This window comes from Canis lupus, chromosome 3, assembly GCF_048164855.1.
Source record: "Canis lupus baileyi chromosome 3, mCanLup2.hap1, whole genome shotgun sequence".
Classification (NCBI taxonomy): Eukaryota; Metazoa; Chordata; class Mammalia; order Carnivora; family Canidae; genus Canis; species Canis lupus.
In genome coordinates this window covers 33,167,205-33,195,069 of record NC_132840.1, presented here as the reverse complement: position 1 = coordinate 33,195,069, position 27,865 = coordinate 33,167,205, and the positions used below count along the sequence as shown (strand labels likewise).

The following is a 27,865-nucleotide window of genomic DNA, read 5'->3' as shown; positions in this document are numbered from 1 at the left end:
GCAGGCATCAGAGAGTACCTCCTACAGCAGCCCACACAATAGAGACCCAGGAAGGTATTGGGGGCAGAAGAATAGCTGGAGCCAGACGCAGGCCCTTAAAAGGTTTGGGTGCGTGTGGAGCAGGCTGTTCAGGGCAGCCAGAACACTCACTCAGGGCCCTGGGGAACTGGCACAAGCACGAGCGGCTTGGGCAGGGGCTGAAGGGGCCAGATCTCAGCCTGGAGAGATCATCTGGTGCTGAGTGCAGGATGAGGGAGTGGTGGGACAAGCAGGGGCCGGGTCAGGAGGTGGCTACGTGGGGGAGACCTGACAGCACCTGGGAGAACTGTCTCCAAAAGAGGAGTCTCCAGGATGTGGCAGCGAATTGGATGCAGGGCTGGGAATCAGGGCAGGTTTCCTCCCCAGCCCCCACCCCTGGGGTTCTGGCCTGTGTAACTACCAGGGGGGACGATGCCTTGCCTGGGCAAGGCTCCTTTCCCTCTTGGGACCAGTCTCCCACAGGACAGGGAGGGACGCTTACATGGCACTGAAGGAAAGATGATGCTGAGCCTTGTTAAAACAGTAAGGGTTCCCGGGATAGGTGTCAAGACCGTGGGAATAGGGGAAAGAGATCAGGCCCAAGTCTGAGACGACAATGACGGCTGGGGACTCACAGCCAATGAGCCTAGACGGGGGATAATAGACAATTGCTAAGAGGAGCCATGGAGGGTGGGGAGCTTCTGCTGAAGTTAGTGAGGGGGTATCCCCCATCCTCCCTAAACTGATGTAGCACAAGTTTTGCTGTGACTGGGCCAGGCAGGCCAAAGACAAGGTCCACGGATGAGTCCTGGCCAAAAACAGGGCCCTCAGTAGCCAGCCTAATGTTTGTTGAAGGAGAAGTGTTTGTCGATGGGTTCCTGGAAGATCCCTTATTTCATAAAATTTCTCTTCCTGCAGCTTACCCACACCTAAAGTGATTGTCACCTGGGGCTCAAGGCATCCGATGTTGCCTTTCCTGAAAAGGGAAACAACCCCTCCCTGAGAACCCAGCCCCTATGACTAGAGTAACACTATTGAGGTCTGGCCCTAGGCAGGATCCTAGCTCCTTTCTGGGCCTCATTTTCCTCATCTGGAGTGTGGGGCACTAGATATCTACTAGAATTGTTGCGAGGATAAACAAGCACTCATCAATGCCTGGCACACATGGCACTGAAGGGCTGGTACTTGCTCCTCCCTCCTTTATCTACCTGTCCAAGTCCTACCTGTGTCAAGAGCCAGCTCATATTCCATATCTTATAAAAGTTCTTCCAGACCTGCCCCCACCTGATATAATACTCTGCTCCCACACTCGCCCCCTGCTCAGCCTTCCACCGTAACCAGCTGCTGGCTGTCCTGCTTCAGAGGCATTTGTGCAGGTGTCCATTGCTCCCGTCAGATTTTGACTTGCTGAATATCACATGTTCTTGCATGAGCCAAAATGTGAGTCTAGCTCAGTGTTTGTCACAGAGAGAAGCTGAATTAAACCGGCCGCGGCACAAGCAATCTGCAATCTACTTTCTTTAATTTCCCTGAGCAACAAAAAATATATTTCCTGCAGGAAGATTATTTTGTGAAAACAAATTGGAATGCTTATTATTAAAAGCCAAGCTCATCTGGGGCCTCTTTTGCCAAAGCTGCCTGCCCCATCTGCTTGGAAATGCAAATGTGTTCCGGTCTGGATTAACCTGCCAGATAAACTGAAGAAGGGATGTGGAGTCTTAGAACAGTTATTTGGCAGGAATTGGCTTTCTCAGCATCTTACTTTGAAATCCAGGAGTTGTTTCTATGATCTCGGCCTGTGACTCAGAAACTAAACCCTTCTTATTTTGTAAGCTTATGCAACAGGCAAAAGTCGTAAACAATTTGGAAAATGGAAGAATGTCCTATTTGTGAAAAGAATTTACAAAACCACAAATTTTATCTTTGGAAATAGTATCTCATTTAAAAATATAGATCATTTTGAGGGGCACCTGGGTGGCTCAGTCGGTTAAACATTCATTTCGGCTCAGGTCACGATCGCTGTGTTCTGAGATAGAGCACCATGTTGGGCTATGCACTGGGCATGGAGCCTGCTTCAGATTCTCTTTCTCTCTGTCTCCCTCCCCTCCCTGCACATGCACGTGCACTCTCTCTCTTTCCCCTTCTCTAAAAATAAATTTTTTAAAAAAAAGATAGTTTTTAAAAAGATTTTATTTATTTATTCATGACAGACACAGAGAGGCAGAGACATAGGCAGAGGGAGAAGCAGTTCCTCTCAGGGAGCCCAATGTGGGACTCAATCCTGGGACTCAGGATCACGCCCTGAGTCAAAGCCAGACGCCCAACTGCTGAGCCACCCTGGCATTCTTGAAATAAAGATCATTTTAAAGAGTTTCAGTGAAACCATAGTGAATTTACAATTGCATTCATTTTCCTTTCCTTCCTGGAATTCCACTAAAATTATAGTAATGGGATTTTTTTAAACATGTAAACTCCCAAGAGAATATAAAAGGAGACAATTGAGAAAAGAAGTTGAGGGAGTACCATAGGAAGTGGATAGAGTTGAATGATCTCTCTTAGTAGAGCATAGGAAACTAAAACTTGAATCTATAGAAGCAGAAACCAGGTCAGTTTGGCTTGGAGAATTCCAGAAAGGTTCTGCCCTTGAAAGTGCACAGAGCTACAGGAGGCCACATGACATAAGGAGGTAAAGTCAGGGACATTGGTTGGAACTTTGAAATTGGAGCAGTTAAGCCTTCCAATTCATGTAATTAGGGGACTCCTCATCCATCCATCTCTACTGCCCTGTCTGCCCAAGGAGCCAGAGAAGCGTGACCTAGGGAATAGGTGACCTGTGTGTGTTGGAGTCAGGGAGGTGATGAGGCACATGCATCCCACAAATTAGCGGACATCTGCATTCGAGGGTGGGATCCCCATAAGACTGTTGTCAGCTAGGCTTAGGCACAGCCTCACCCCCTAGTTGGGGCTAAGAAGAGACTTCTTACTGAGCCTCAGGGAAAAGATCTCCAAATTCTGCTATAAAGGGGATTCCTCCCCCATCCTATCCAGAGTAAAAAAGACTGTCACCCATCACTTTTCCTTGAGGGACGTCACTTGACAAGTTCCACTCATGCACACAGAAATTTAGTGCCTCACACTTACATATGAGCAGAAAGCCAAAGTCAAAGCTTCTAACAGAAACACAGAGACTAAACAAACAGAAAAGATGGTCTCTAATGAAGCAGAGACAATGCAGGAAATAGAAGAATAATTTTAAAATCTTACCTTAAGTTCTTCAGAGATGTGAGAGAAGATATAGTGGCCATAAAACAGAACAGGATGTGAGATAAAAATGTCAATAGCAAAAAAAAAAAAAAAAAAAAATGTCAATAGCTAGGATAAAGTTGCAAAAATCTCCCAGAAAGTAAAGCAAACTGAGATGAAAATAGAAGAAAATCAGAGGTGTCCAACATCCAAACTCTCTAATTATTTAGAGAGAGCAAAAAGAAAAAAATGGAGAGAAAAATTTCCGAGAGCATATTTCACTTTTTTCAGAAGTGAAAAGTATGCACAGCACTCTGAATTTTCTTTTTAAAAGAAAGAAAGGAGAAAATCTCATGCCGTGGTACATCACCATGAAAATTACGGAAAACTGGAAATTCACTGATAGTCCTTAAATGGTTCTGAGGGAATAAAACAAGTCTCCACCAAGGAATAGGAAAAATGGCTCCAAACATCATAAGTGACACTAGAATCTAGAAGACAAAGGTAAATGCTTTTGAAATTTGGAGGGAAAATTCTTTCAAACTAAGAATCTTAAATATGGCCAGACTACCAGAGGTAAGCATAGAATAAAGGCATTTTTGCTCATGTGAGGACTCAAAAGTTTCTCTCCCATTCACCCTTATTTTGTAAAGATTTTCTGGAGCATTGGAAATGATAGTAGAATAGGACAAGGAGGCCTGATTTCTGGTCCTGCATTGTCACTGCTAAGTTCTCTCTGTCTCTTGGCTCAGCTGGACTAGAAGATCTTTAAAACCCCTTCTCAGTACCAAAATTCTATGAGTTGGGCTTTTCAAAGTATTAGATCATTAACCAAGTGTTTAGCTTTGGTTTCAAAAAAAAAGATGGTTGCAAGTGCAAAAATTTAACTTGGTTGGTGCTTGAAAGTCCCTGCAACTGACCTCACCCCACATTACCTTCAGGAACATGACCTCAAGCTAGGTTTGCCAGAAATAACAAAACTGAATTAAATTAAATTAAATTAAATTAAATTAAGAAATTTAAAACCCACAAAACAACAAAATTTGTTGTTCATCTGAAATTCAAATTTAACTGGACTTAGTGACCTCTTCTACTTCAGCTGTAGGTTCTGGTCATGGGACTCTGGAGACAGCTGATGGGGGGCACAGACTGGGTTCCCTAATCCAAGGCCCCACAGAAGGGCCTGTGAGGAAGTTGAATACAAGAACTTTCCCCTTTAGGAGCTCTTTATTCTGGGTGATGTCTCACCAGCTGCATCCGATTCTCTCTCCTTCAGCATTTTAAACGTGAGGACGCTGCTGGGGGCTGGCAAGAACCTGCGATGGTGTGGGGAGTGGGGAGGGAGAGGGGAAGGCCCCAGAGAAGGGACCCGGTGCAGGAGGAGACACTGACTCAAGAATGCTGTGCTGAGTCAGTCTCTTCGTAGACCTGACTGAGACCTTCTCCAGGGCAGGAACCCTGCCTCATTCATTCATGATGCCTGGCCAGTGTGGGTTGAATAACCTGTGAACAGTATCCGGCTCTGCCCCCTTGCCGCTTCCTGTCGGCTCCAGGAGACACACTTCCAGCACGAGTGGGCAGGTGAGCAGTGCAGAGGTTAGGGAGGGGTGACAATCCGGTGATGACTGAGCCTTATTCTCATCCCCGGGCTCTGCAGGGTGCTTTATGTGCCTCCCTTCATGTAAGCCTCCCAACATCTTACAAAGTGAAAACTCAGAGAGGTCGAGTAACTTGCCTAAGGCCACACAGCTAATTCTAGGGGGTCAAGATCAGAAGAACCCAAGGCTGTTTGGCTCCAAAGCCGGCACTTCCTCCCGGACTCTGCAGTCCAAGTGCTACACAGGAGCGCTCGGGTGAAACAGGGCTTTGAAGACCGTAAAGAAACTCTGAAGTCAGTGCCACCTGCTCTAACCCCAGTTCCTCCTGTATTTACAGGAAATTAGTTATTTCCAGTTTCCTGGAGAGCTCTTAATGAGGATGTTGAAGATGCTGATCCTACCACTGGTGGTCTCCAGGTGAGGAAGGGGCAGGTGTTTGGCTGGGAGTTCAGGGGAGAGGGTTCTGTCCGGACTCGGTAGGCGCCACGCTCTGGCTGTGGGGGGCTGGCCTGTGACCACAGGCCCTGGGAACAGTGTGACTGTGGGGTCTCTGTGGTCACGAGGATGTGGCACAGGCCATAAGTTGGTGGTCCCACTTATTCCAGTGCCGTTCAATGGACTTTTCTGTGGCTTGAACAAATGTTGTGGTATCACGGGACATGACCCGACTGCCGGATAGCTCAGGACCAGGGAGGGCAGGGATTGCTTCCCAGAGTGGGGCTCTCTATGGTCACTGCAGCAGTACGTGGGGAAAGACCAGGGAGGCGCTTGTGAGATGATATCTTGGCTCAGCTGTGCAACCTTGGGCAGGTTCCCAGACTCCCTTGAGCTTCAGTTTCCTCATCTGCCAAGTGAGAATAATAATGCCTTACTCCAAGTGGTTGTTGCAAGGACTGCCTGGGGCTATATAGATTTGCATGTGCTAGGTGTTGGGGGGCAGGGGCCTGGGTCACAGGGTGTGAGGGAGGATAGAGGTGAAGCTGGGGGCAGGGTGTTCTTGCTCAAGCCTGAAAGGACTTGTAAGCAGGCTAAAGAATTCACACTTTACTCCCTGAGGGAAGACCCCTGGAAATCATTGTCCCCTGCCACTGACATGCTGGGCCACCTAGAGCCAGCCCCACCCCTCTCTGGGCCTCAGTTTTCCCCATGTCTCAGGACCTGGCTGCTCCAGGAGTTGAGAGCCCTTCTTTGCTCTGAGGCTGTGGGTTGGGAATCCTCACCTCCCGGGACTTCTGTGCAGGGAGGCTTGTGGACACACCTCCGGGTCCTGTGTGTGTGTCGGGGGGTCATGGGCTCTGTCCCCTGGGGCAGGGACATCCTGAGCAGCGAGCTGGCTCCTCCCCCGCTTTCCTTCCAGTGGGGGGTGGGGGGGAGGCCTGTTCATGGTCCCCTCTGCTCCGCTCCCTTCCCTTAGGGGACAGGCGCTTTGTCAGGTACAGCTCAGCTTCACTTCCCGCAGGCAGCACATAGGGCTCTCAGGACTCAGCCTCCAAGGATCCTGCTTGAAAGGCTGCCTCCCTCCCTCCAAAAGCTTTCCCTGACTCCGCAACCCGCTCCAGTTGTTGTCTCTTTATGCATCTTTTGAGTCATTCACCGAGTCAGTGAATCTGTGAGGATCACCAGTAGCTCCCATGTTGCTAAATCCAAAGGCCACTGGGTTCCTGCTCTTCGTGACTTTTCTCCACAGCAGCTGATGCACTTGACAGAGCAGCTGATCTCACTTTGGCTCTTGAAATCCTCCTCCAGCTGCCTCCTCCCCAGTCCCTCTTCCTCTACTCGACTTCTGCTTGTGTGGTCACTTCTCAGGACTTCCCCTCCTCAGCTTTGACATTCCCCCTGCAGACCCAGAGCTCCCAGGTACAGACCCACCCACCGTGGGGGCCTCTCATCTGAGCACCACCTCTCCCCCATCTGACATCTCCCCTGGATGTTTAACAAGTGTCTCAAATAGTGTAAGCAATTTGAGATTATACCCTGCAAACCAGTTCCTTCTCCTGTTCCCGGCAGCATCATTCACCCAGCTCTTCGCACCCTTTCTTACTCGCTTCCCCCCGCCCACTACCAGTCAGTGATCAGTAACTGCTCTGGCTCTTCCTCCGGAATCCAAGCCAGCTTCATCCCCTCCACGAAGGGCCCACACTCCGCAGTCACCTCAGTGGCCCTCTTGCTTCTGTTCTTGTTCTCCACCCATTCTCCCACTCTGACCTCTGGAAGGGCCCTCTGGGCTGTGCTTTTCATGAACCTAAAACCCACTAGGGTTTAGGGCTGCAATGACATTTAGAACAAACCCTTCCACCCTTACCTTGGTCTCGGAGGCCCTGCGCCATCCTCCACTTCCTGCACCACACTTCATCCCAGGCCCCACTCATTCTGGTCCCATTGGCCTGGTCGACCAGAGCAACCCCTCCACCATCTCAGGGTCTCCACACATGCTGTTCCTTCTGCCCACAACACACTTCCCCACCATTTACATCTCTTCCTCCTCCTCTTCTGTTAGATCTCCATTTCACATCCCTGTCTTAGAAAGGCCTGCCCCACCCGTCCCCACTCAACACCACCCTCACTTGGCCTCACCAAGCCCTGCTCCCTTCTCTGCATAGCACTCACCATACTTTGTTATCCTGTGTGCATTCACTTGTTCCCTAGTTCCTTCAACTCCCACAGGCCTGCACACTCTGTAAAGGCAGGGATAGTCTTCCGTAGAGGTTCCACTCTAGGTCTGGCGGAGTGCCTGGTACATAGTCAGTCTCCTTAACACTTGTCAGGTGAATTGGGGAAGCAATCAATAATCATGTGTTGTGTTCCCATGGTGCTTGGCCCTGGAGATACAGAGCCCGCTGAGGATCAGTCCCTGAGGAGCTCATGGGCTGTGAGGGAGATAGACGGGAAAATACAAGGTTACAGGACGTCTACACAAGTGTGTTCATGGAGGAAGCACAAGAGTCTTTTTCTCTCTACCACCCCCCACCCCCACCCCGGCCCCAGGTTTCTTCTGATATAAGTGCAGGACTCCTGTCAGGCAGCTTTGCTGACCTTGACTGTTGACCATCCTAAATGCCTGGGCATTGCTTCTTACTCAGAACAGAAACACCTCACAGACAGAGGCTCTGGCATGGACCTGGAGTCACACAGGCCTGGGGTCCTGCCCTGGCCCTGCCATTGCCTGACTGTGTGGCCTTGAGCGCATCATTTAACTTTTATTATTATTTTTTTTCATTTAACTTTTAAAAAGTCCTGGAGTCAAGGATGCCTGGGTGGCTCAGTTGATCGAGCATCCATTCTTGATCTCAGCTCAGATCTTCATCTCAGTGTTGTGGAGCTCCATGTTGGGAGACTACTTAAAAAAAAAAAAAAAAAATCCTGGAGTCAGAGTCAGAAGCCAGGGTCCTGGACCTGCTTCTGCCACAATTATTATGTGATCTTAGGTAAGGCACCCTCACTCTGGGCCTTAGTTTATCCAGCTTACCTAGTGACTAAGGGCCTGTCTAGCTCTCCAAATCCTGGCTCTCAAACCCAGTCTTTCTCCACCAGATGAAAGTGCTTTCTCCTCGCCGGGAACGGAATGTGGTATTAACTTGAGAAAAGCCAGTGTGTGTTCACACATTTCCTTTGTTTATGATACAGTTTGGGCTGGTGCAGAGCAACCGTGTCACTGAAAAATGGAAGTGCTTTAACATTTTCCTGCTAAGGGAGAATTAAACCTTCTTGGGGGTGGGGGTTAGGAATTAGACATTTCTGAGTCCTCAACCCTCCATCCCTGGCCTCGTTTTCCTTTGGCTTTAACTGGTTGGTAATCCATCCATCATCCAACGGTCCCCCACAGTTTCCTTTCCTCCTGGCCAGTTCCGGGCTGGCGATCCCGGTCCTCAAGGAGCAACCACTCTGGTGTGGCGGTCATCACTTAGAGCAAAATCCCCGGAGCTGCTTTGATAATTCAGATGTCAGGCTTCACACCGGGCTTACTAAACCAGACCTGCCAAAGGGGCCCAGGCAGGGGTTTGCTTTAAACTTTCCACAAGTGTTATAATGGTTCAACAAAACGAAATGAAACAACCCTAATTTCTTGGAATCAAGCATTTGGGTGGATGGCTAAAGAACTTGGTGTGAGGGCTACTGCTCCTCAGTCTCTGGGAGCTCCAGGCTGTAACCCCAGGGCACAGGGATTTTTCTGCAGTATAATCGCTCCAGGGCAGCAGGAGGATCCATATTAAGGTACACTTGCTTCTAGTTCCAATAACTGGCAATTCTGAGCCCCAAAGCCTGGCACCCATGATTCTAGATGCTCCCACCTCTTTTCCAGCAGAACCTGCCACCCTGTTCTTACTCCAGGTCCCCGGAATCAGGCTGGTTACCTCATTGGTCCCTTAGTGTGCCACCTGCTTTTCTTCTTCATACCTTTGCTCATGTTGCCCCTTCTTCCTTGAATGCCCTCTTCTCTTCCTAATTAAAGTCCCACTCTGCATTCAAGGCCTAGCTCAAGGTTCTTCTGAAGTCCTCCCAGCTTTTCTATGGACGATGACCTGTCCGCACCGTGGATGCTGCCCATACCCTGGATGTACTCAGTATTGTTAGTGAAATGAATTCACAGTCACAGCTGGCATACTGCATGACAGGGTACAGACCCCCTGTTTTTATATAGTGGTGACATAGAAATAAATCAGCATTCCGATCTGGACTAGCCACTCCTACTGCTGGCTAAGAGTTCCCTCTGCCAAGGTCACCAGTCACCACGGCCCCTCTGAGGAGAAGGACCAGATACATCCCGGTGTTGTTCTGTGAGATCCTGGGAGGGGCGTCAGGTTCATTTTTCCCCTTGCCAATGGTGGTGGTCAAGGTAACAGATTTTTGCAGGAGATGAAAAACTAATAGACAAGCAAAGAGGGATGATGAGATGTAAAGAAGTCTGGGTAGTAATGGTGGAAAGGTGACACAAAGGATGAAAAGACCCTGTGCCGGCCTTAAAGGGTCTCACCATCTGGCAGGGGCACAGTCACAGAGACACTTTGTTTTAGAGAAAGTAGGCCCAGCTAGAGGGAGGTAAGGCCAGAGGCTTGGGTTGGAGCCCAGCTCAGGCAGTCTGCCCACAGTCCTGCATCTTCCAGTTCTTGGGCATCTTTTCTCTAGAATCCACTCCAAAATGGCACTGGCCTAAGCCCCCTCCTCAGAGGGCACATGACAGTCCCACTGAGGGCCACCTCCCATGGGCCTGGTGTGGCTTCTTAAGCCCCAATGAGTGTGGTGAGGCCCCAGGGCCTGCAGGCATGGCTGAGAATCTTCAGGACACTCCAGGGGAAGAACTGGGGCTTTGGAGTCACTCATTGGGAGTGTGAACCTAACCAAGTCTCTCAGCTTCTGAGGCTTAGTGACCTTCCCTATGAAATAGGAAGAACACCCATCTCCCTTCTGAGAATGAAATAAGATGTCCTTGGAGCACCCAGTGTAGCTCCTGATACATGATAAATGCCACCTGTTTTTTTCTGACTCATGAAAGCTTCATCAGGCTTCTCCCAAGGTGCAGATGAGATGTTTCATGAAACCCTCCACCTCGGTTTCTGCTCTCAGGCAATCCCTTCAGGTGACCCCTGCCTTCTTCATGCTTTTATTTAGTACCTGCAGCGTACTTGTCACTAGTCAGAGGATAGTCTTTGCCTATCTCCCATCCACACACATATCCCTTGCTTCAAACAGGGCACAAATGTAGCAATTTCACTGACAGGAGCAAGATCATGCTCGAGGATTATATTGAGAAGTATAAGCCCTTCAGCCACCTCTTGGTTCTGTCTCTCTGTATATTAGTTATCGATTACTGTGGATCAAATGACCACAAGCTTAGCTCTATCTTACCTACCACTTTCCATAGGTCAGAAGCCCAGGCCTGGCTCAGTTGGATCCTCTGCTTGGGGTCTCAGGAGGCCACAATCCAAGTGTAAGCTGAGCTGTGTTCTTATCTGAAGGCTTGGCCAGGGAAGCATCTATTTCCAAGCTCATCTGGGTCATTGGCAGAAGTCATTTCCTTGTGGCTATTTGTCTGAAGGCCCAGCTTCTTAGCGGCTATGAGCTGGAGGCCACCCTCAGGTCCTAGAGGCTACCGGCAGTTCCCTGTCTTCTGGCCCCTCCCAAAGGCAATTCCCCAAATGGCTTTTTGCTTCCTAAGGCCAAAAGGAGGATCTCTCACTCTCCAGCCTTCTGAGACAGTCATGTACCATAACATGGGAGTGACATCCCATCACCTCTGTCATATTCTATTGGTTAGAGGCCAGTCACAGATTCCATATACACTTAGGGAGGGAGATTATGCAAGGGTATGGATCACTGGAGGATCAACACAGGGTATCCATCTCTTTCTTTCTCTCTCCCTACCTTCCTTCTCTCTACCCCTATTCCAAGACCAGCCAGAAATTCTATCCTCCTTGTCTTTCAAAAGTGACCTCTAGTCATGCCCTGTTCCTGGCGGGGGGTAGGGTGGAGGTGCTACTCAGCTTCTGGACCACATGCCTCATCAAGGAGTTTCTTTCTTTCTGGACCACTCTCTTATCATAAACAAATTCTGAAGAAAATGAATTCCTCTAACCCTTTTACAGGGCCATCACAGGGTCTGCTATACAGTAGGTGCCTAATAAATGAGTTTTACATGAGTAAAGAGCAGGGGGAAGGGCAGCTAAGGCAGGATTCAGGGAAGTTTCATGACCAACATTTGAACTGACCCTCGGAGGGTGGTTAGGAGTTGCCTTTTAAAGATGTTTTTGTACTTTAAAAAATTCTATAATTATAAACATTTTAGACAATCAAAAAAGATCCTCCCATCCTCCCACAATCCTAATTCTGCTACTGTTATTTTTTCCCTCTAAATATTTGCTCTTATCATTCTTAGTAGTGAATCACCAGGCCCAGAATGTAGTCCTTGGCAGACTGGTTCAGAAGCTTACCCTCATCTGAGCCTCTGAGCTGGTCAGGCCAGTCCTCTGTTGCTGGGAAGAAGCAACCAAAAAACAAGATGCCAATTCATTCGTTCACAGAGATGAATACAATTGCCAGGGAGGACAGGTGCACACAGTCTCTGGCTAGAGCATTTCTCCCTGTAGGCTCACCACCTGGGGAACCCACTGGTTAAATGTTTGCTGGCAGGACAATCTAATTTTTTTAATATACAGCCAGTGGGACTCCGGGTCTGCATTTTAACTCATTCCTGGGTCCCACCTGGTGGAATCCCATCGTATGTGCATTTAACTTAAGCAAATTTGATTACACATGCTGTGGAAAACAAAGAGAATGTAAAGGAGGCAGGAGGCTGCCCCCATTCAGAGAACTGTGCTCCTGAGCGAGCTGCCATTAGGAGCGGTGGCCACGCTTCGCACTAAGCCAGTCTCTGTTCCCATGTGCTTCTCAAGGTGCGAGCATCTCTCTGCAGCAGTTGTGATGCTAGGCCCTGCAGAGAAAGGTTGGGGATTTTTTTCTTTACATCGTGGCTTCTGAGTGTGTGTTGACTGCTCCTGCTGGTGTTCACCTCAAGAAACAGCAACCCATTTCACAGCCAGGAAGAAAACTGTCTTGAGTGAACTTAAATAAAATTTCACCTACTCAACTTATGGTTGATTTATAGGATCTCCGAGGCAAATTTTACTAAACTTGGCTTTTCCTTTCTGTACTGACTTTGGAATTGAATATGCCAAATAAGGGCCTGCTCCGCTGTACAGTGGGAAGCCTAACATCTTCCTCTTTTGAGGCTTGTACTGATGCACTTTCCATAACTCTACATGAAGACTTTTTTTTTTCTCATGAGAGACACAGAAAAAGAGGCAGAGACACAGGCAGAGGGAGAAGCAGGTTGCTGCAGGGAGCCTGATGTGGGACTTGATCCCAGGACCCCTGGATCATGACCTGAGCCAAAGGCAGGTACTCAATCACTGAGCCACCCAGTGTCCCTGCATGCAGATCTTAGGGTCTCAAGGTCTTAAGGTATCTCCATCAAACCACAGAAGTCTCTCCTTTCCCTTGAACTAACTGTGCCTTCTTACCTTATATTTTCCATTTGAAAAAAATTTTTGAAGATTTTATTTATTTGAGAAAGAGAGACAGAGCACAGACAACGGGAGAGGGAGAAGTGGGCTCCCCACCGAGCACGAGCAGGGAGCCCGAAGCAGGGCTCAATCCTGGGATCCTGGGTTCATGACCTAAGCCACAGGCAGACACTTAACCCACCAAGCCATTCAGGCACCCCTGAAAATGTTTTCTAAAAATGAAATTAGCTGCAAGATTAGCTGTCTTTACCCATGGACATAGAAGCCTCAGACAAAATTTAGAAAATCCTGCCTCCCCTTGCATAGGAAGAGTCTGATGGTTAGGACCTGTTGCAGCACAGTCATGTCCTTGAACTAGGCCCCTCTCCCATGGGTGGTGCTTGGGCGGGTCCCGAGTGCTTTGCTGCTCTCAGCTCTCCATGCCCCACTGCTGACTGATCCCATGCTAATCACTCCTCTTCCACTAGAAAAGTCAAATCTTTGGAGCCTTGGGGGCCTTCCTTTCCCATTTTCTCTCAGCAATAGCACCTGTCACTACTCTGATCCCTTTTGCTTTTAATTTATTGTTTATCCCAAAGGGCATTGGCAACGTTCTGTTCCTTTAAGATCTCAGAGGAAACATTACTGTAACTTCTGCAAAAATAAGTCTATGTGTTTCTTCTTTTTTTTTCCTTTTACATTTAATGTGATGTTATAAGAATTGCCCACGCCGCACCTCCTCTCTATAATCTTGTTTTCATCTTCCACTCAGGCCGGAGTAGAGGTTGGGAAACGCTTTTTCTTTCCCAGGACATTTGGGGTGTTGCTGGATGTCCTCCTGGAGCATCACTGTGTCTCACGACCCTGGAGTTCCCTCAAGTTCTGTTATTGACCACACTCTTGGCCTCAGCCATAGAATAGACACAATGCCATCAGCTGACTTACAAAGTCATTCCCAGCAGGTGCTTTTTTATTTTTATTTTTTGGTGGCCCATCAAGCCCTGAAATGGGCTGGAGTTTGCTTCTAAGCTTGGGAAGTCAACTGCACCTTGTTTTCACTTACCCCCAGACAAGCGACACCAGGAAGCAGGGGTAGGTCAGACCAGCATCTGGATCCAGCGAGGGCCTCCAATTCTCCGCTTGTTCTTTGCCAAACCCTCCTCTCCCCTCATTCTTCAATTTCTAAAACCAGGCATCATTCAAGGGAAACTGAATCCATGTGTTTGTGATTCACCGATGCCGAACATGGCAGAGTGTTTTGTAAGCTTCACATCATAGCAAAGAAATCCAAGTGCGTGTGTGGGTTCCTGGGGGACTGCGTGGTGCGTGTCTTTACCTGTGTGTGGTGTGCACGTACGTGTGTGTACATGCATTCCTGCGTATGTGTTGTTTTCCTTTCTGTTCCTTGTAAGAATTTTAAGCTGATTTTTCTTAGAATCAGGAAATCATGTTTGGCCAAAGAAACCTAATACTCCCTTCTCCCCCTTCCTGAGGAACTCTAGCTTGGCAGAAAACACCCAAACACCCACGTTCTAACTTATTGGAGAAGGTCCTGGGCCGAGCAGCCGTTGGAGTCTGGTTCAGGAGCCAGGTGGGGGTGGGGGCAGCTGCCCGGGCTCCCCAGCACACAGTGAGTGGGAGACATGAGGAATGGGCAGCCTGTGCCCCGGCTCTGCCCTCCCGCCATGGGGCAACTTCTCTTAGCAGAGCTCTGCTGGCCTCTCTGATGGGAGCCCTGGGATCTGTCCTTGGCCCTCTTGCCCCATCAGCTGACCGCCTTACTCATCAGGAGGGGGAACATGGCCCAGCTGTGGCCTATGGGTGGGGTCAGACCATCAGCCTGGTGACTCCAAAAACCTCCCTGGTTTTATCACCCGTCAGGACTCCCGTGCTCTTTCCCCCACCCAGGTAGAGAATTCTTACTCAACCTGCAAGGATCCATTTGGCAGCCACCTCCTCTGGGAAACCTAGATTCCCAGGCAGGGGCTAGACCTTGCTTCTGGCCTCTCCCAATTATGGCCATGACCCACGGTCTGTGTGGTCTAGTGCAGGTCTCCCCACCAACTGGATGGAGCTCCTTGAGGACCACGAGCCCACCTCGTTCATTTCTGGGACCCACAGCACCCAGAGCAAGTGTGCAACATGGGTCAGGCTAGGAACATATCAGAATTTGGGGAGGTGGGGAGGTTTTGAAAAGTTCCCACTTCCCTTCTCCGTAGAGAACCACTGCACTGGAGGGTCTCATTTGACCTGGAGAAAGCCTCACTCGGGCAGCCCAGCCCAAGCCCTCAGTGGAGAGACACCAGGAGCCCCACTGGTGGAGGGAGAGGAGGAAGGAGACTAATGTTCCCTTAGACTCTGGGGGAGGGGGTGGTTGCTCCTTCCTCTGGCATGGGGCTCCTAACCATGGCATGGTGGCACTGGTCATAACCAGGCATCCCAGGAACTTGTTCCTAATGGTAGAGATGACAGTCTGCACCTGTAGAGCAGAGCGGTGGTCCTCCGGGGGAACACTCTGGCTCCCTCACACCTGATAGTCTTTGCTTTGTGGGAAAGAAAGGGGTAGGGGTTCAGCTCTCGGGGAGTTAGGAACTGGACTGGACCCTTATTACACTTGGGAGCACAGCCTTCCTGGGGCAAAGTGGTTGAGAATAGCCAATGATCAGACCAGAGCTCTGAGGGCTGCAGCGTCAGCGTCTCCAGCTTTTACTTCTGATTCAGTTCAAGCTTGGTAATTGCACATTACATGGGAGCTTGTTATTTGCAAACCCCAATGAAGCATCGTTCTGGGGCCCAGGGGTCTGCCTGGGAGGTAGGGACCTTCAGAGGGCAGTTGGGGAGGAGAAGGCAGCGGAGTCCCGCTCTGTGCCCGCCACCCACCCCGCCCTCCTCCTCTCCCACCCCACCTCTGCACCCTGAGCCCCACGGCATCTGAAGGGGAACCAAAGAGCTTCGGTCCGTGTAGCTCCAGAGGACAGGGCTGGGCCCAGAGTGGGGAATTCTCTTCCCTGGAGGTGGATTTTTTTCTGGCAGTGGAAAGGACTCTCTAATAAGCATAGCCAGCCCATATGGAGGGGCTGACAGAGGGTAGTGAGTTCTCTGTCCTCTGAAGTGTGCAAGCAGAGGCGGTAGAGAAATGTGTGCCCTTGCTACGGGGTGTGGGACCAGATGACCCTGACTTTAGCCAAGTGGGAGTCTGGGCATCCTGCCTCAGGTCTTAGAAGGAGTTGGCTTGCGGGTGCGGGTGTGGCAGAGCCATCTGGGAAGAGTAACGTGCACTAACGTGGCACTTGCTGTCAGCTGCGGGGCCTGTCATCTGCTCTGGGGAAGAAAGCAAGCCGTGAGGCTTCGAAGGGCAGAAGGGGTTCCGTGGACCCCCAGATATCTTCTTCCAGCTGCCTTTCTGGTGGGCTCTCCGCAGCTGTAGCCCTGGGCCTGCCTGGAGGAGCCTTCCTGATGGGTCAGCTGAGGCCAGAGCCTCGGGCTCAGGGCTCCTTCCTGTCTCTGGCATCCCAGTGCCAGGATGCTGTGACTATGAATGTCGTCATGCTAGTAAACCAGGGTTTGAATCTTATCTGGTGGCCTCAGCAAGTTGCTTGCACACCTACAGGCACCAGGAGCTCACTACTGCTCAGGGTGATCTGTTCCAGGGCAGAAAGTTACTCCTGGTGCTGAGCTGAGCACTCCTTCCCTGCGGCTTTGCCCAGCAATCCCAGCAATCTCCAGGTCTACTGTGCCCCCTCCTCCACAGCCCCTGCCCCTCGGCTGCTCCCCAGGCCTGCATCCCTGTCACCACTGCCTACCCCTGCTGCAAGACGCACGCCTCCCTCCCCTGTCCTTTTCCCAGCAGGTCCCAATGTCAGGGTGGGTCCCTCCTGGCCTCCTTGACAAGGTCCCCAGGTTTCTGACCCCACAGGCAGAGGGACACCAGTCCTTTGGCAGCCCCATTCCCTGGGTGACTCAGCAAGCTGCCAGCAAACAAACCCCAAAGTCCCCTTCCCATGTGCTGCTGCGGTGGCTCAGTGCAACCCCCGCCCCCCCTCGTGCTCTCCAAGTTGTGGAAGCTAGGTCTGGCCCAACATGTCCGGATGTCCGGGCTCAGTTTTATCATGTCAGAATTGGCCCTTGGTCCCAACCTGCTGGGATCTGCCTAAGTCCCAGCTTCCTTGTCCAGCACACAAGCTGTTCCTACCAGCTTCCTGTCCTCTGTAAATCTGACCACATGCTGTCGTGGCCTTGGCCGAGCCATTAATAAAAATGACCAGGAAGGAGAGGCTGAAAGAATCGCCTGGAAGCACACACCTCCAGGGACCCTCTCAGATTGTCCTCACTCAGGACAGGGCACTGCCTGGGACGGTCCCTTCCAAAAGTTCCCATCTCCTCCCCAAAGTCCTGGTGCCACCTGCTTCAGCATCACCCAGACATATGGTGCCAGGGTTATTTTCCGAAACCTGGCAAGGGGACCAAAGCTGGTCTAGGTGACTTGTCCTCAGAGAGCCCACCATGGACAATTACGGTCGTTAGAGCTAAGCTGACCTTTTAACAGTGTCATCTAGAATTACACTGTGGTTTAACATCACACACAGCAACACACCTGCACCCAGGCTGGGCCAGGCCCTGGGCTCTGAGGGCCGGGAACTGAGCCAGAGTCAGCCCTCCATCCACAGGGGCAGGCAGTCACAGAAGGGACAAAACATCATGACATTGGAGAGCAAATGCTAATAATTGGAAGGTATTGAATATTATGAGGTACCAGGCACTGTTCTAAACCTACGTTAACCCTCATAACGAACCATCATTACCTCTATTCTATCCTCCAGTGGAAACGGAGGCAGGCAGAGGTTCAGGAACTCGGCCTAGGGGTCCCAGTCATTGAGGGATACAGGTGGGGCCTCCAGGAGCTGCCTAGACCAGCCAGTGGGCTCCAAGGGGCCTTCAGAGGGAAGTGGTGCCCCAGCGGAGCCATGAAAGGTGAGCAGCAGTAGGAAGGGGGAGAAGACAGGCAGGAGGAGCAGGGGCAGGGGACTGGGCTCCTGTGAGGGCAGTGGGGAGCCTCCAAGGACTGGAGGTGGGTGGGGGCGGGGGTGGCCCGCAGTCCAAGGAGTCTGTCCATGGCCACAGTGAGGTGCACAGGCGGCAGTGGGTGCCTCCCAGCGTCGGGTGGGGTCAGCGGCTGGTGTGGGGTGAGGTGGACCAGGTGAGGGTCAGGAAACAGCGTCTTTGTCCTTGGGGAGCCTGGCAGCCACAGTCCCCCACTTCCACCCCCGCACGCCCACCCTCACATGTGGAGCGGTTACCAGATGGAGCTGAGCCCCCTCCCCAGTCACTGCAGTCTCTTAGTCCACAACCCCTGGGCTCTGGGTGGTGGCCTTACGACTCAGGAGGGAGTCTCAGACCTCTCAGTCCCTGAGGCTCTTCCCCAGGGCCCTGAAGGACCACGGCAGCTCCAAGGAGCCCCAGCCAGATTGGGAGCAGGGGAGGGAAGGTTACCTATTCTCTCCCCTCACCATAAATTATGTGCCAGAAGGGACATTGGAGGTCATCCTCATGACCTTCCACTCAGTCTAGAAGCCTCCATCTAGCATCTGAACAGGTGGCTGGCCATCCAGGCTCCACTTGGATACCTCCGAAGACGGGGAGCTCACCACCACAGATCCATCATGGGACAAGTTGTCATCTCTGAGAGTTGAACTCTAAAGGCATTACATGGACTCTGTCACATTAGAATCGTGGTCAGCCAAAACTAGAAGACACTCTTCTTGCATAGGAGTTACGCCAGCTCAGGATCATGGAGGGGCCCGGGAGCCTGGGAACCCCGCAGTGTTCTGAGTCAGAGACCCCTACAGCTGACCCTACAGCTACCAGCTCCGGGGCTCAGCCAATTATCTCCACCTCCCTGAACTCTCAGTTTCCTTCTGTAACTCAAACTGTGTAGTCCCATAAGGTAGCTACTAGTCACAAGTGGGTTATTGAACCCTTGAAATGTGCCTAGTGCAACTGAAGGGCTTAACTTTTTAAAAAATTAATTTAAAGTAGATTTAACACCTGAAGCAGTGTAAAAATGTTTATATTGATCACACACTGAAATGATAGTATTGTGGATATACTGGGTTAAATAAAGTATTATTAAAATGAATTTCCCTCCCAAAATGAATTTCACTATTTTTTTTTCACTTTTTAAAATGTGACCACTAGGGATATTTAATATTTTACAATTGTGGCCAACATTGTAATTCCATAAGGCAGCACGACTTACGATATTTTTCAAGGATCAAATGAGATGGATGTTCTGGTGTTTGGGGATATCTAAGCTCCAGACAAATTATGGTTTCTGTGGCTGCCAGGTCCTCAAGGGATTGTGTTTTCCACAATGCTCATTCTAGAAATAATAATGTGGATAATCAGTAAAAGAGGATTAAAAATTACCCATTACCCCACCACCCAAGCATAGCTACTGTAACCTCTCTAGTGTTTTCTCCTGTGCACTTTCATGCGAGTTCACACAAGCCACCCTGCTCCTGGGGTCCTCACAAAAGTCACTTCAACAGTGTGGCCGGAAAGCCTGAGACTTTGACCCCACTGGTCAATGGCAAGACCTTGAACCTCCTTTCTTGTTACTCTGAGTCCCTGAAGCACCCCACGTGCACAGGGTCCAGGCTCTCCTCTGAGCAGCTCCCAGCTGCTGAGCCCCAGCCAACACCTGCGTCCCTAGCAACTGGACTAGACAGGCAGCTCACCTCCCTCTCTGCTGCTCACCTCCCTCTCTGCTACTCACCTCCCTCCCAGCTGCTCACCTCCCTCTCCAGCTGCTCATCTCCCTCCCAGCTACTCACCTCCCTCCCAGCTACTCACCTCCCTCCCAGCTGCTCACCTCCCTCCCAGCTGCTCACCTCCCTCTCCAGCCAGTAGGAAAACCCCTCCCATTTTGGAGGTTCCAGAGGGGAACTGATTCAGGCCCCAGTGATAGAATTCCTTCCATGTTTCCCATCAGCCCTCCCCTTCCAGAGTTCCTGGGTCAGGGCTCCCTTGCTGTATCTGGAACCTACTCTCCTTCCCTTCCCACATCTGGGTCTGTCCCCGAGCTGGTAGCGCCCCTATGTTAGACCTCTTCTTCCGGGTGTCTTGGAGGGGCCCTTTGCCCCTGTCTGTGTGCACCTGATGGGCGCTCTGTCGTGGAGGCTCTCGCGCCCCCACCCCCCGCAGAGCTGTGGACCCTCTCTAGTACCCTGCTTTCTCCACCTAACGTCAAATATGAACATCTTTCCAAAGGCACCATCGCTTTGAAGGGCTGCTCAGAGCCCTGGGTGGATGTGCTCACATTCTGTCTAATTCTGCTTTGGCAGATCCTTAGGGCAACCTAAAATGCTTGAGATGAGAGATGCTTGCTCTCACAGCTCCCAGTGTCGTACCCTTCCCGTATACCTCACCTCGATGTGGACTAAGGAGTTCTTAGGTCTCTCTTTTCCCACAGCCAGCAAATTCGGCTGGATGAATGGTACTGGACCCTGCTTTTCCCTCTGCCCCCCTTGGCCTGCACTCGAGGCCACCCCCACTCCCAAGCACATCTTATCTATCAGCCCCCATATCACCATTCCTCATGGGCTCTGGCCCCATGAAACAGCACATACTTGCCAGCCTCTCTGTGGGCTTACTGCTGTCTTGTTGCCTGGGATATCTGCTCTACCTCCTCATCCTCCTCATCCTCCCAAGGACCAACCCAATGCCTCCTCCTCCAGGAAGCCCTTCCTGACTCTTCTAGCTGAATAAAGGTAGCGCATCCTACCCTCTCGCTTATGGTACTCATATGACCACCTTGTTGCGGGGCTACTTGAGTCCATGTAGACCTGAGCATCTGACTCTGTCTCCTTCTTGCCCTCCTGCCACACACCAGGAGCAACATGAGGTTGGAGAGTGATTTGGATTTCCTCCTCTGGACACAGGGCATGGCACAGAGTGGGCCCGCACTAAAGCTTTAAACAAATACATAAAGGGAAGAGGATAGGCCTGGCATCAGGGCCTGAATTCTGGTCCAGCTGGCCACCAGTGCTCTGTGTGACCTCGGGCAGGTCCTCCTCTCTGGGCCCGGCTTCCCCATGAGCTGAAGCAGTGGGATTCGGCTGTGGGGGGTTCTGTTGTGTCAGAGAGCTGTTTGGCCCTGGGCTGATGTGCTGGCCTCACTCCAGGGATAATCTCTCTCATGGATGATAAATGCAGGGCAGCCCCCATTTCCCCTTGCTGACACAATCCCATTATGAGCCCTTCAGGATTTATGTCTGAGACCCACCCCCAAGCCCATCACTAACATATGGCACACTGGCAGACAAGGGATGAACGGAGATTGTAAACATTCATTCATTCGTTCACTCCTTCATCAGCAAACTGCTACCAGACTGCATGCTGGCTGGGCTCTGTGCCTGGCTCTGTGGACCCAGCACTGAATTCAGACCCAGGCCCAGTCCCAGAGGCACTTTCAGTAAATAGGAACTCGGTGAGGTGGGGGCTAGGACAGAGAACAGCGTGGAAGCCTAGAGAAGGAGCCTTTGCCCCAGCCAGTGGTCAGAGAAGGTTTCTTGGAGGAGGGGACCCTCCAATTATGTCTTAACAACCCAGGGAAGAGCAGGGTACTCAAGGCAGCAGCTACAGCCTAGGTGGGGAGAAGCTTGCCATGCTCAGCTTGAGGCTGGATGCTGCCTGCGTGCAGTCTAATGATAAGAGGAGCAGGATGGGGAAGGATTATCTACTTTTGTTTACATGATTAAAACCAGACAAATACTTCCTTTATCTGAAAGAATGAAAGGGCTTTGGGGAAAAATCCTTTTGGCAGCAAAGCAAAGCACAAGCCTCTGCATCACTAATCTCTCCACCCACCCAACCAACAGCCATAACAAGAGTAGCTCTGGGGCTGACACTCACCCAGTAGGCAAGGCTGGCAGGGGTGGGGAGGAGCCAAGGGCAGAGAGACCCACAATCCCCCTCAACACAACCTCCCACAATGAAGAGGACAAAGGAGAGTCTGGGCCCAGGTGGCCACAGAGTGGCACCTCTCAGAGAAACCACAGCCCCATTTCAGAGATGGGCCCAAAGGTGTCCCACAAGCAGTGGGCAGAGCCGGGACTAGGGCCAGCCCAGGGCTCTGACTCATTCACATTCAGTAATTCACTCAGTAAGTCTGCAGTAACCACCTACTGGGTGGCGGCGCCGAGAGCTCCTGCTGCACGTGCACTGGGGATGCACAGAGAAGTCACACCTGCCCCTCTTGTCTCGTGTCCTCAGTCTGATGAGAGAGACTGGTAGACAGTGACAGAGGCCAGGGGCTGTGGAAGCCCCAAAATGAGCTCCTAACCCGGGGGAGAGGCAGGTGGCCCAAGGAGACTTCACCAGAGAGGTGACACTGAGCTTGCTCTTACCTAGTGAGTAGCAGGCAGTCCAAGTGGAGGAACCTGGTAATAAGACACCAGACACGGAAACGGCCCTGGCAAAGGCCTGGAGGTGTGAAAGGCACGACTGGGGGCTGGGGTGTGGGCCAGAGGACAGAGCAGGAAACCAGGCTAGAGGGGCCAGAGGACGGGATTGCTGGGGGCGGGGGACTACATGCCTGCACGGGCACTGTGAGGGTGCAGGGCAGAGTCGGGAGGGGTGTGAGTGGGTCCACCCGAGTGCCCCCCCCACCCCAGACCCTGACGACCCTGACCCACATTGCTCTCCCAGCCTGATGTCCGGCCTCGCCTCCCTGGACGCCAAGACCTCCAGCCGCCTGGGCATCCTCACCGTGGCGTACTACCTGTGGACCACCTTCGTGGCCGTCATCGTGGGCATCATCATGGTCTCCATCATCCACCCGGGCGGGGCGGCCCAGAAGGAGACGATGGAGCAGAGCGGGAAGGCCATAATGAGCTCAGCCGACGCCCTGCTGGACCTCATCCGGTAACTCCTGCCACTGACACCTGGTTGGGGACGCCATGCCTGGGCTGGGGCCACCGGCCCCGCGTGCCTACCAGAGGCAGCCTAGGGCACGGGGAGGGGGTGCCCAGGGTCCGCTCCTGCTGACTTGTGGCACCTAGAGAGGCCGCCCTGTGCCCTCGCCCCTGTGCCGCCCGCCGGGTTCACACCGCGCTGTCTGCCTCCGTCAGACCGGAGCACCTGGAGGGCAGGGCACGGGCGAGCTCACCTGGGAGCCAAGCCCCAGCGCGCGGCCTGGCACCGAGTCGGCATTAGCGGGCTTTTGCTGACTACCCAGCTGCTACTGGGGGAGGCCAGCGGTCACCTGCCCGCCTCTAACCGTCTGTCTTTTCCTGATTGATCCTCTTCTTGGTCCTCTTCGTGCAGACAAGGGAGCGAGGCTCAAAGAGCTGACTTTTCCAGGGCCATCCAGCGGGCAGGTCATGGAGCCAGGGCTCCACCTGGGCCTGACTCCAAGGGCTGTGATTTTTGCCCTGTGGTGCCCCTGCCTAAGCCTCATGGACGCTGTAACCATCTGTTTTGGGGATCTGAGCCCTGCTCCCAGGAAAGGGCTGTAGACCCAGCAATGCATTCAAGTCCAAACCCCTTTTCCCAAGACTCTGTACGGGCCATGCCCCTCTTCTCCATCACTCATTCTCTCTCTTGCCAAGGCCCACCCTGTGCCACGCACTCGAGCTTGGCCCTAGTCCCAGAGGAGGGAAAGGTGCATGGACAGACACAACAACACGGGGGTGGGAGCCCCGATGTGGGAAGCGGGGCTGTGGTGAGTGCAGAGAGCAGGCTCAGGGGAGGCCGAGCTGCCCCAGGTAAAGGGGGTGGTGAGTGGCAGGGCTGGGGAGCCAGGAGCCCATTCTTCATGAAGGCAAAGATATGCCAAGGTCCTGAGCTGAGAGGGAAGGTAGGGGGAGAAATCCTCACCCGCTCAATCTCCCTGCTGGGGAGGGGAGAGTGGACAGCCACTGCTGGGGAAGTGAGGGGGTCATATCATGAAAGACAATGTGACCCAGGCTGAAAACTTGCTTTTATCCTAAAGGGCACAGAAAATGGGCTCGGAACACAGAAGTGGATGATCCCATTCAAAAGGCTCACTCTGGCTGCAGAGTGATGGGGGGCATGGGTAGGAGGGGAGAATGGCAGGGATGGGACCCGGATCGTGGCCAGGGCACAGGAAGAGGGCAGACGAAGGCTGCTCAGAAGACAAACCCAGCAGGGGACGGGCAGGGGCAGAAGGGAGGAGGGGCTGGGGGAGGTGGGGGTACCGATCCCAATGGCCAGGACGCCCCACTGGATCACAACGTGGTCACTGAGTCACAGAACAATGCCAGAGCAGGTATGGGCAACCTGAGGAAGGTATCCACTGGTGGCTGGCTGGTGGATCTGAGTCTGGGAGAGTCTGAGTTAGAGACAGAGGTTGGGAGGCTGCCCATCACGGGCCACCATCACTCATTCTCTTATCCAGCATCCAATTTGTTGGCAAATTCAAGATAATATCCCAAACCTGTCCCTTCTGTCCCCCTGTGCCACTCTCACCATCTTCCAGACCACTATCACCTCTCACTAGAGTTGTCCAACCCCATCACTCTGCTTTCTCTCCACTTCCCTACGGCCTGTTCTCAGCACAGTCGCCACAGGGATCCCGCTCATGACTCACCACATGTCAGCACACTCTGCGGCACTCACTATGGCCTACAGGCCCTTCCCTCTTGACGCCTCCACCACACACGCGCTGGCCTGTGACCTCCAACTCTCCCTCTCACCCTCCAGCCACGCTGGCCTCCTGCTGCTCCCCAAATGTGCTTAAGATCCTGTCCTAGTGCCTTGTCCTCATCACTGCCTCTGGCTGGATGGACCTTCCCACAGGTATGCATGGCTCCTCCCCTCGTTCCACCTCTGCTCTGTGTCACCTCTTCAGAGGGACCTCCCAACCTCTGTTACTCTCTCTTCATAGCCTTTATTATTACCTGATATTATCCTGTTTTTTTTTATTTCTTTTGTGACTCTGCAACTGGAATAACATATGTTCCACGAGGGCCAGATCTTTAAAAATCTGTTCCCTGCTGCATCCTGGAGCCTAGAACAGCTCAGAGGAGGTGCTCAGTGTTTGCTGTATGCAGACCTGGGATACGGGGCCACCGATGTGGTTGGGATCTGAGCCGTGAGAGGAGACACACTTGCACGGGGGAAGGTGCCTGGGGTGAGCCTTGTCCCACAGCCACGTTGGAGGTTTGCTTGGATCTGACAGAGCAGCAGCAAGCAGAGGGCCAGGAGGAGAACTGGGACAGCAGACATCCTAGAGTCCAAGGGAAGAGGAATTTCGAGAAGCTTCATTTTTAAAATCCATTATTTCTAAGATTTGGTGGTTATGATTCATCCTTTCTTGGATTCTATGATTCAAAACAGTCTTTCCTCGTGGTGGAAGGAGCTGGTGCCCAGGGAGTCCCCGCCCTCCCCACCAAGGCCTCCCCTGCTGAGGGGCTGAGGGCTCTGGATCTCACACACGTGTCAGAGTCAAATGTTCCAGGAGTGGCTCCTGCTCTTGGTTGCTTTTCACGTGGTGAAAGTTGATCCTTCTGGTTTCAGGCTTTTCCCCAGTTGCTCTCAACCCCAAGGCAAGTTGTTTTGCAAAGCTGAGTGAGTGGTTGAACATCACTGTCACCGTTCCTTAGTCAGAGAGTGCGGCTGCCGAGAGAGGTCACATGCTTCCTGGGACAGGGAATGAGAACCTTGAGGATGTGAGGTCTTGTTACAGTTCTGCCAATAAGGCACAGTGTGGCCCTTCCAGGCCTCAGTTTCCCCAGTGGTTTTCAAGATCCCTTCTAGCTCTGTGGTTCTGAAACACAAAGGCCGACAAACCAGTGAGGAAGCTGCAGGGCATGAGCAGAAGCTCCTAGAGGTGGGTTCTAGGAGATGAGGTTGGGAGGACAGTGCAGAACCCAACCTTGAAGATCTTGCACCCAGGCTGAGGGGATTGGCTGCTATGCTTTAGAAATAGGAAGCTGGTGAGTTTGGGAAGGATGAATTGGAGCAGGGCAGAGTGGTCAGGATGTGACTGGAGGCAGGAGGATGCCCCATTTGGGGTGCAGTCACTCCTCCATTCACTACCTGCCCCCCTTTTAAAAGATTTTATTTATTTATTCATGAGACAGACAGAGAGAGAGAGAGGGGCAGAGACACAGGCAGAGGGAGAAGCAGGCTCCACGCAGGGAGCCCAATGTGGAACTTGATCCTGGATCTCCAGGATCACACCCTGAGCCAAAGGCAGGCTCTAAACCACTGAGACACCCAGGCTGCCCTGCCCCATTTTTATAAGGCACCTGCTCTGGGTGAAGACGTGCCGAGAGGGGGCAAATGTAAGTCCTACCCCAAATTGTCCTCTGTCTTAGGACAGACAGATGAGAAGAATGCATTGGACAGAATTTCCTAGATGCTCTGACGTTCTGAGAGGCTGTGCAGAAAATGAAAACACGAGGATGGCGGGTTCCAGGGGCACCTCACCCTCTCTGTGGCCCAGAGCAGGTGGCTAGCATGTGTGATAACTGAGTGAGGACAGGGATGGCCTGAGCAGGGAACTTGGAAATGCGGGCAGGTGTGACACATGAAAGGTCAGAAAGACATAGGGGCCAACCGAAGAGAGGAATGAGGCGGTAGGCATACCTCAGGTCCAGGAAGATAGGCTCTTCCAGAATCATCTCTCAAAGATGATTCTGGAGGAACACAACAGGCCATGCCCCCAGACAACTCATGGAGACATGAATTCATTTCCAGGGCTAATTCGAGCTGGGCCCCTTCTTTTTTTTCAAATCTTATTAAAACACCAGAGAGATGAGGTAATGAGTTGGCCCTATTTATAGCTTTCAGTTACCCTCTCAGGGGTGGGATGCAGCTCTCAGGAGCCATGCTTGGGAAGGAACAACCCCCACCTAGGGGTTGGGAACATGGGATAAGGAGCAAGTATGGAACGTCACAGAGGGGACTCAGGACGGGTATGGAGAGGAGTGGCACAATGGCCCTGCCCCAAGTGACGTGCAGGAAGGCCCAGGCCAGAGGGTGTGTGTGCTTCATGGGCATGGCTATTATCGTCTCCCAAGCACATTCCATCCACATTTAGGCCACCGGGAGTACAGGCTTCATGGGGCAAACAGGAGGACTTCCCGTGGGCATTCAGAGTCAAAAGAAAATGTTGTACATTTTTCTGTTTAATAGTCAAAAGTATAATTCTTCATTAAAGTCTGCAGGATAAGTTAGTTGATTATTAATATGAGCACATGTATGAGTCAGGAGTTGCCGTTGGCCGCTAGTTAAGAGAAACCCGGAGCAGCAGAAGCTGAACTACGGTAAAGGCTTTCACTTTCTCGAAATCAGCAGTCCAGCGTGGGCAGCTCATGGGCAGCAGACTCCCACGGCCCCCCTACCATGCTTAGCACTTGGCTTTTATTATCAGTATGTCCCATGGTCCAAGAAGGTTGCTGAAGCTCTAGCTATTGCACCCATGTTCCAGGCAGAAAGAAGGCAGTTGGAGGAAAGGACCAAAGGGTCCTGACTGAGTGGGCACCTTTTCAAGAGTTTTCCAGAAGCACCACCCAATAAGTCCCATTCATCTCCTGGGCCAACCCTTTGGCCAAAGAGGCTGGGAAACAGGGTTTGATGGCAGAGCCCGTAACAGGCTGGGGCTCCTGTTGGTAAAGAAGGAGGAGAGATAGAAACCTGGAAGGCAACTAGCTGTCCCTGCCACAGCCCATGTTTTAAATCATTCTAATTTTCAAGGAGATCGTAAAGAGATGTACCTCCTAGGTGTAAGCTCCATCTGATCTCCTACAACTTGAATGTTCCTAGTTTCTGCTCTGGCTAAAGCAGACTTCCCTCCAAGTTTCATCAGAAAATCACCTTGTAAATCCCTCACACCTCTGGGGTTGTGCCCAGGAGAGATTTTCAAACTATGAACCTCTGGCATCATCCTCTCTGGTCATGATTTCCTGGGGTCTGATGGACTGGTGCGTCCTGGCAGCATGTGCCTGGCGAGCCCCCAGCGCTAACCCTGGCTTTGGTGTT

At 51.8% G+C, this 27,865-nt stretch overlaps 2 protein-coding genes and 1 long non-coding RNA gene across 7 annotated transcripts in view; 1 reads left to right on the top strand and 2 right to left on the bottom strand.

Moving 5' to 3' along the window:
- The window catches only part of LOC140630319 (uncharacterized), a 43,601-nt gene extending 32,650 nt beyond the window's left edge, over nucleotides 1-10,951 (bottom strand). For both annotated transcript variants that reach the window (XR_012028089.1, XR_012028090.1), the window contains exons 1-3: nucleotides 10,708-10,951; nucleotides 7,467-7,726; nucleotides 3,283-5,703 (exon numbers count right to left, since the gene is read on the bottom strand). This is a non-coding gene — a long non-coding RNA (uncharacterized lncRNA). The remainder of the gene's footprint in view (nucleotides 1-3,282; nucleotides 5,704-7,466; nucleotides 7,727-10,707) is intronic.
- The window catches only part of SLC1A7 (solute carrier family 1 member 7), a 42,988-nt gene that overhangs the window by 715 nt on the left and 14,408 nt on the right, over nucleotides 1-27,865 (top strand). Inside the window, exons 1-3 of one of the 4 annotated variants that reach the window (XM_072820275.1) lie at nucleotides 4,637-4,842; nucleotides 5,197-5,276; nucleotides 22,565-22,780. In XM_072820275.1, coding sequence (XP_072676376.1) covers nucleotides 5,233-5,276; nucleotides 22,565-22,780 — 260 coding nt within the window. In that variant the 5' untranslated portion in view covers nucleotides 4,637-4,842; nucleotides 5,197-5,232. Of the gene's footprint in view, nucleotides 1-4,636; nucleotides 4,943-5,196; nucleotides 5,277-22,078; nucleotides 22,346-22,564; nucleotides 22,781-27,865 lie in introns of those variants that run through there. The other 3 variants (XM_072820274.1, XM_072820273.1, XM_072820276.1) reach the window with 3 other exon arrangements.
- PODN (podocan) overlaps nucleotides 24,766-27,865 on the bottom strand; it is a 42,347-nt gene continuing 39,247 nt past the window's right edge. Inside the window, exon 11 of the mRNA XM_072820265.1 lies at nucleotides 24,766-25,646. The gene's annotated coding sequence lies outside the window, so the exon portion shown is untranslated. The remainder of the gene's footprint in view (nucleotides 25,647-27,865) is intronic.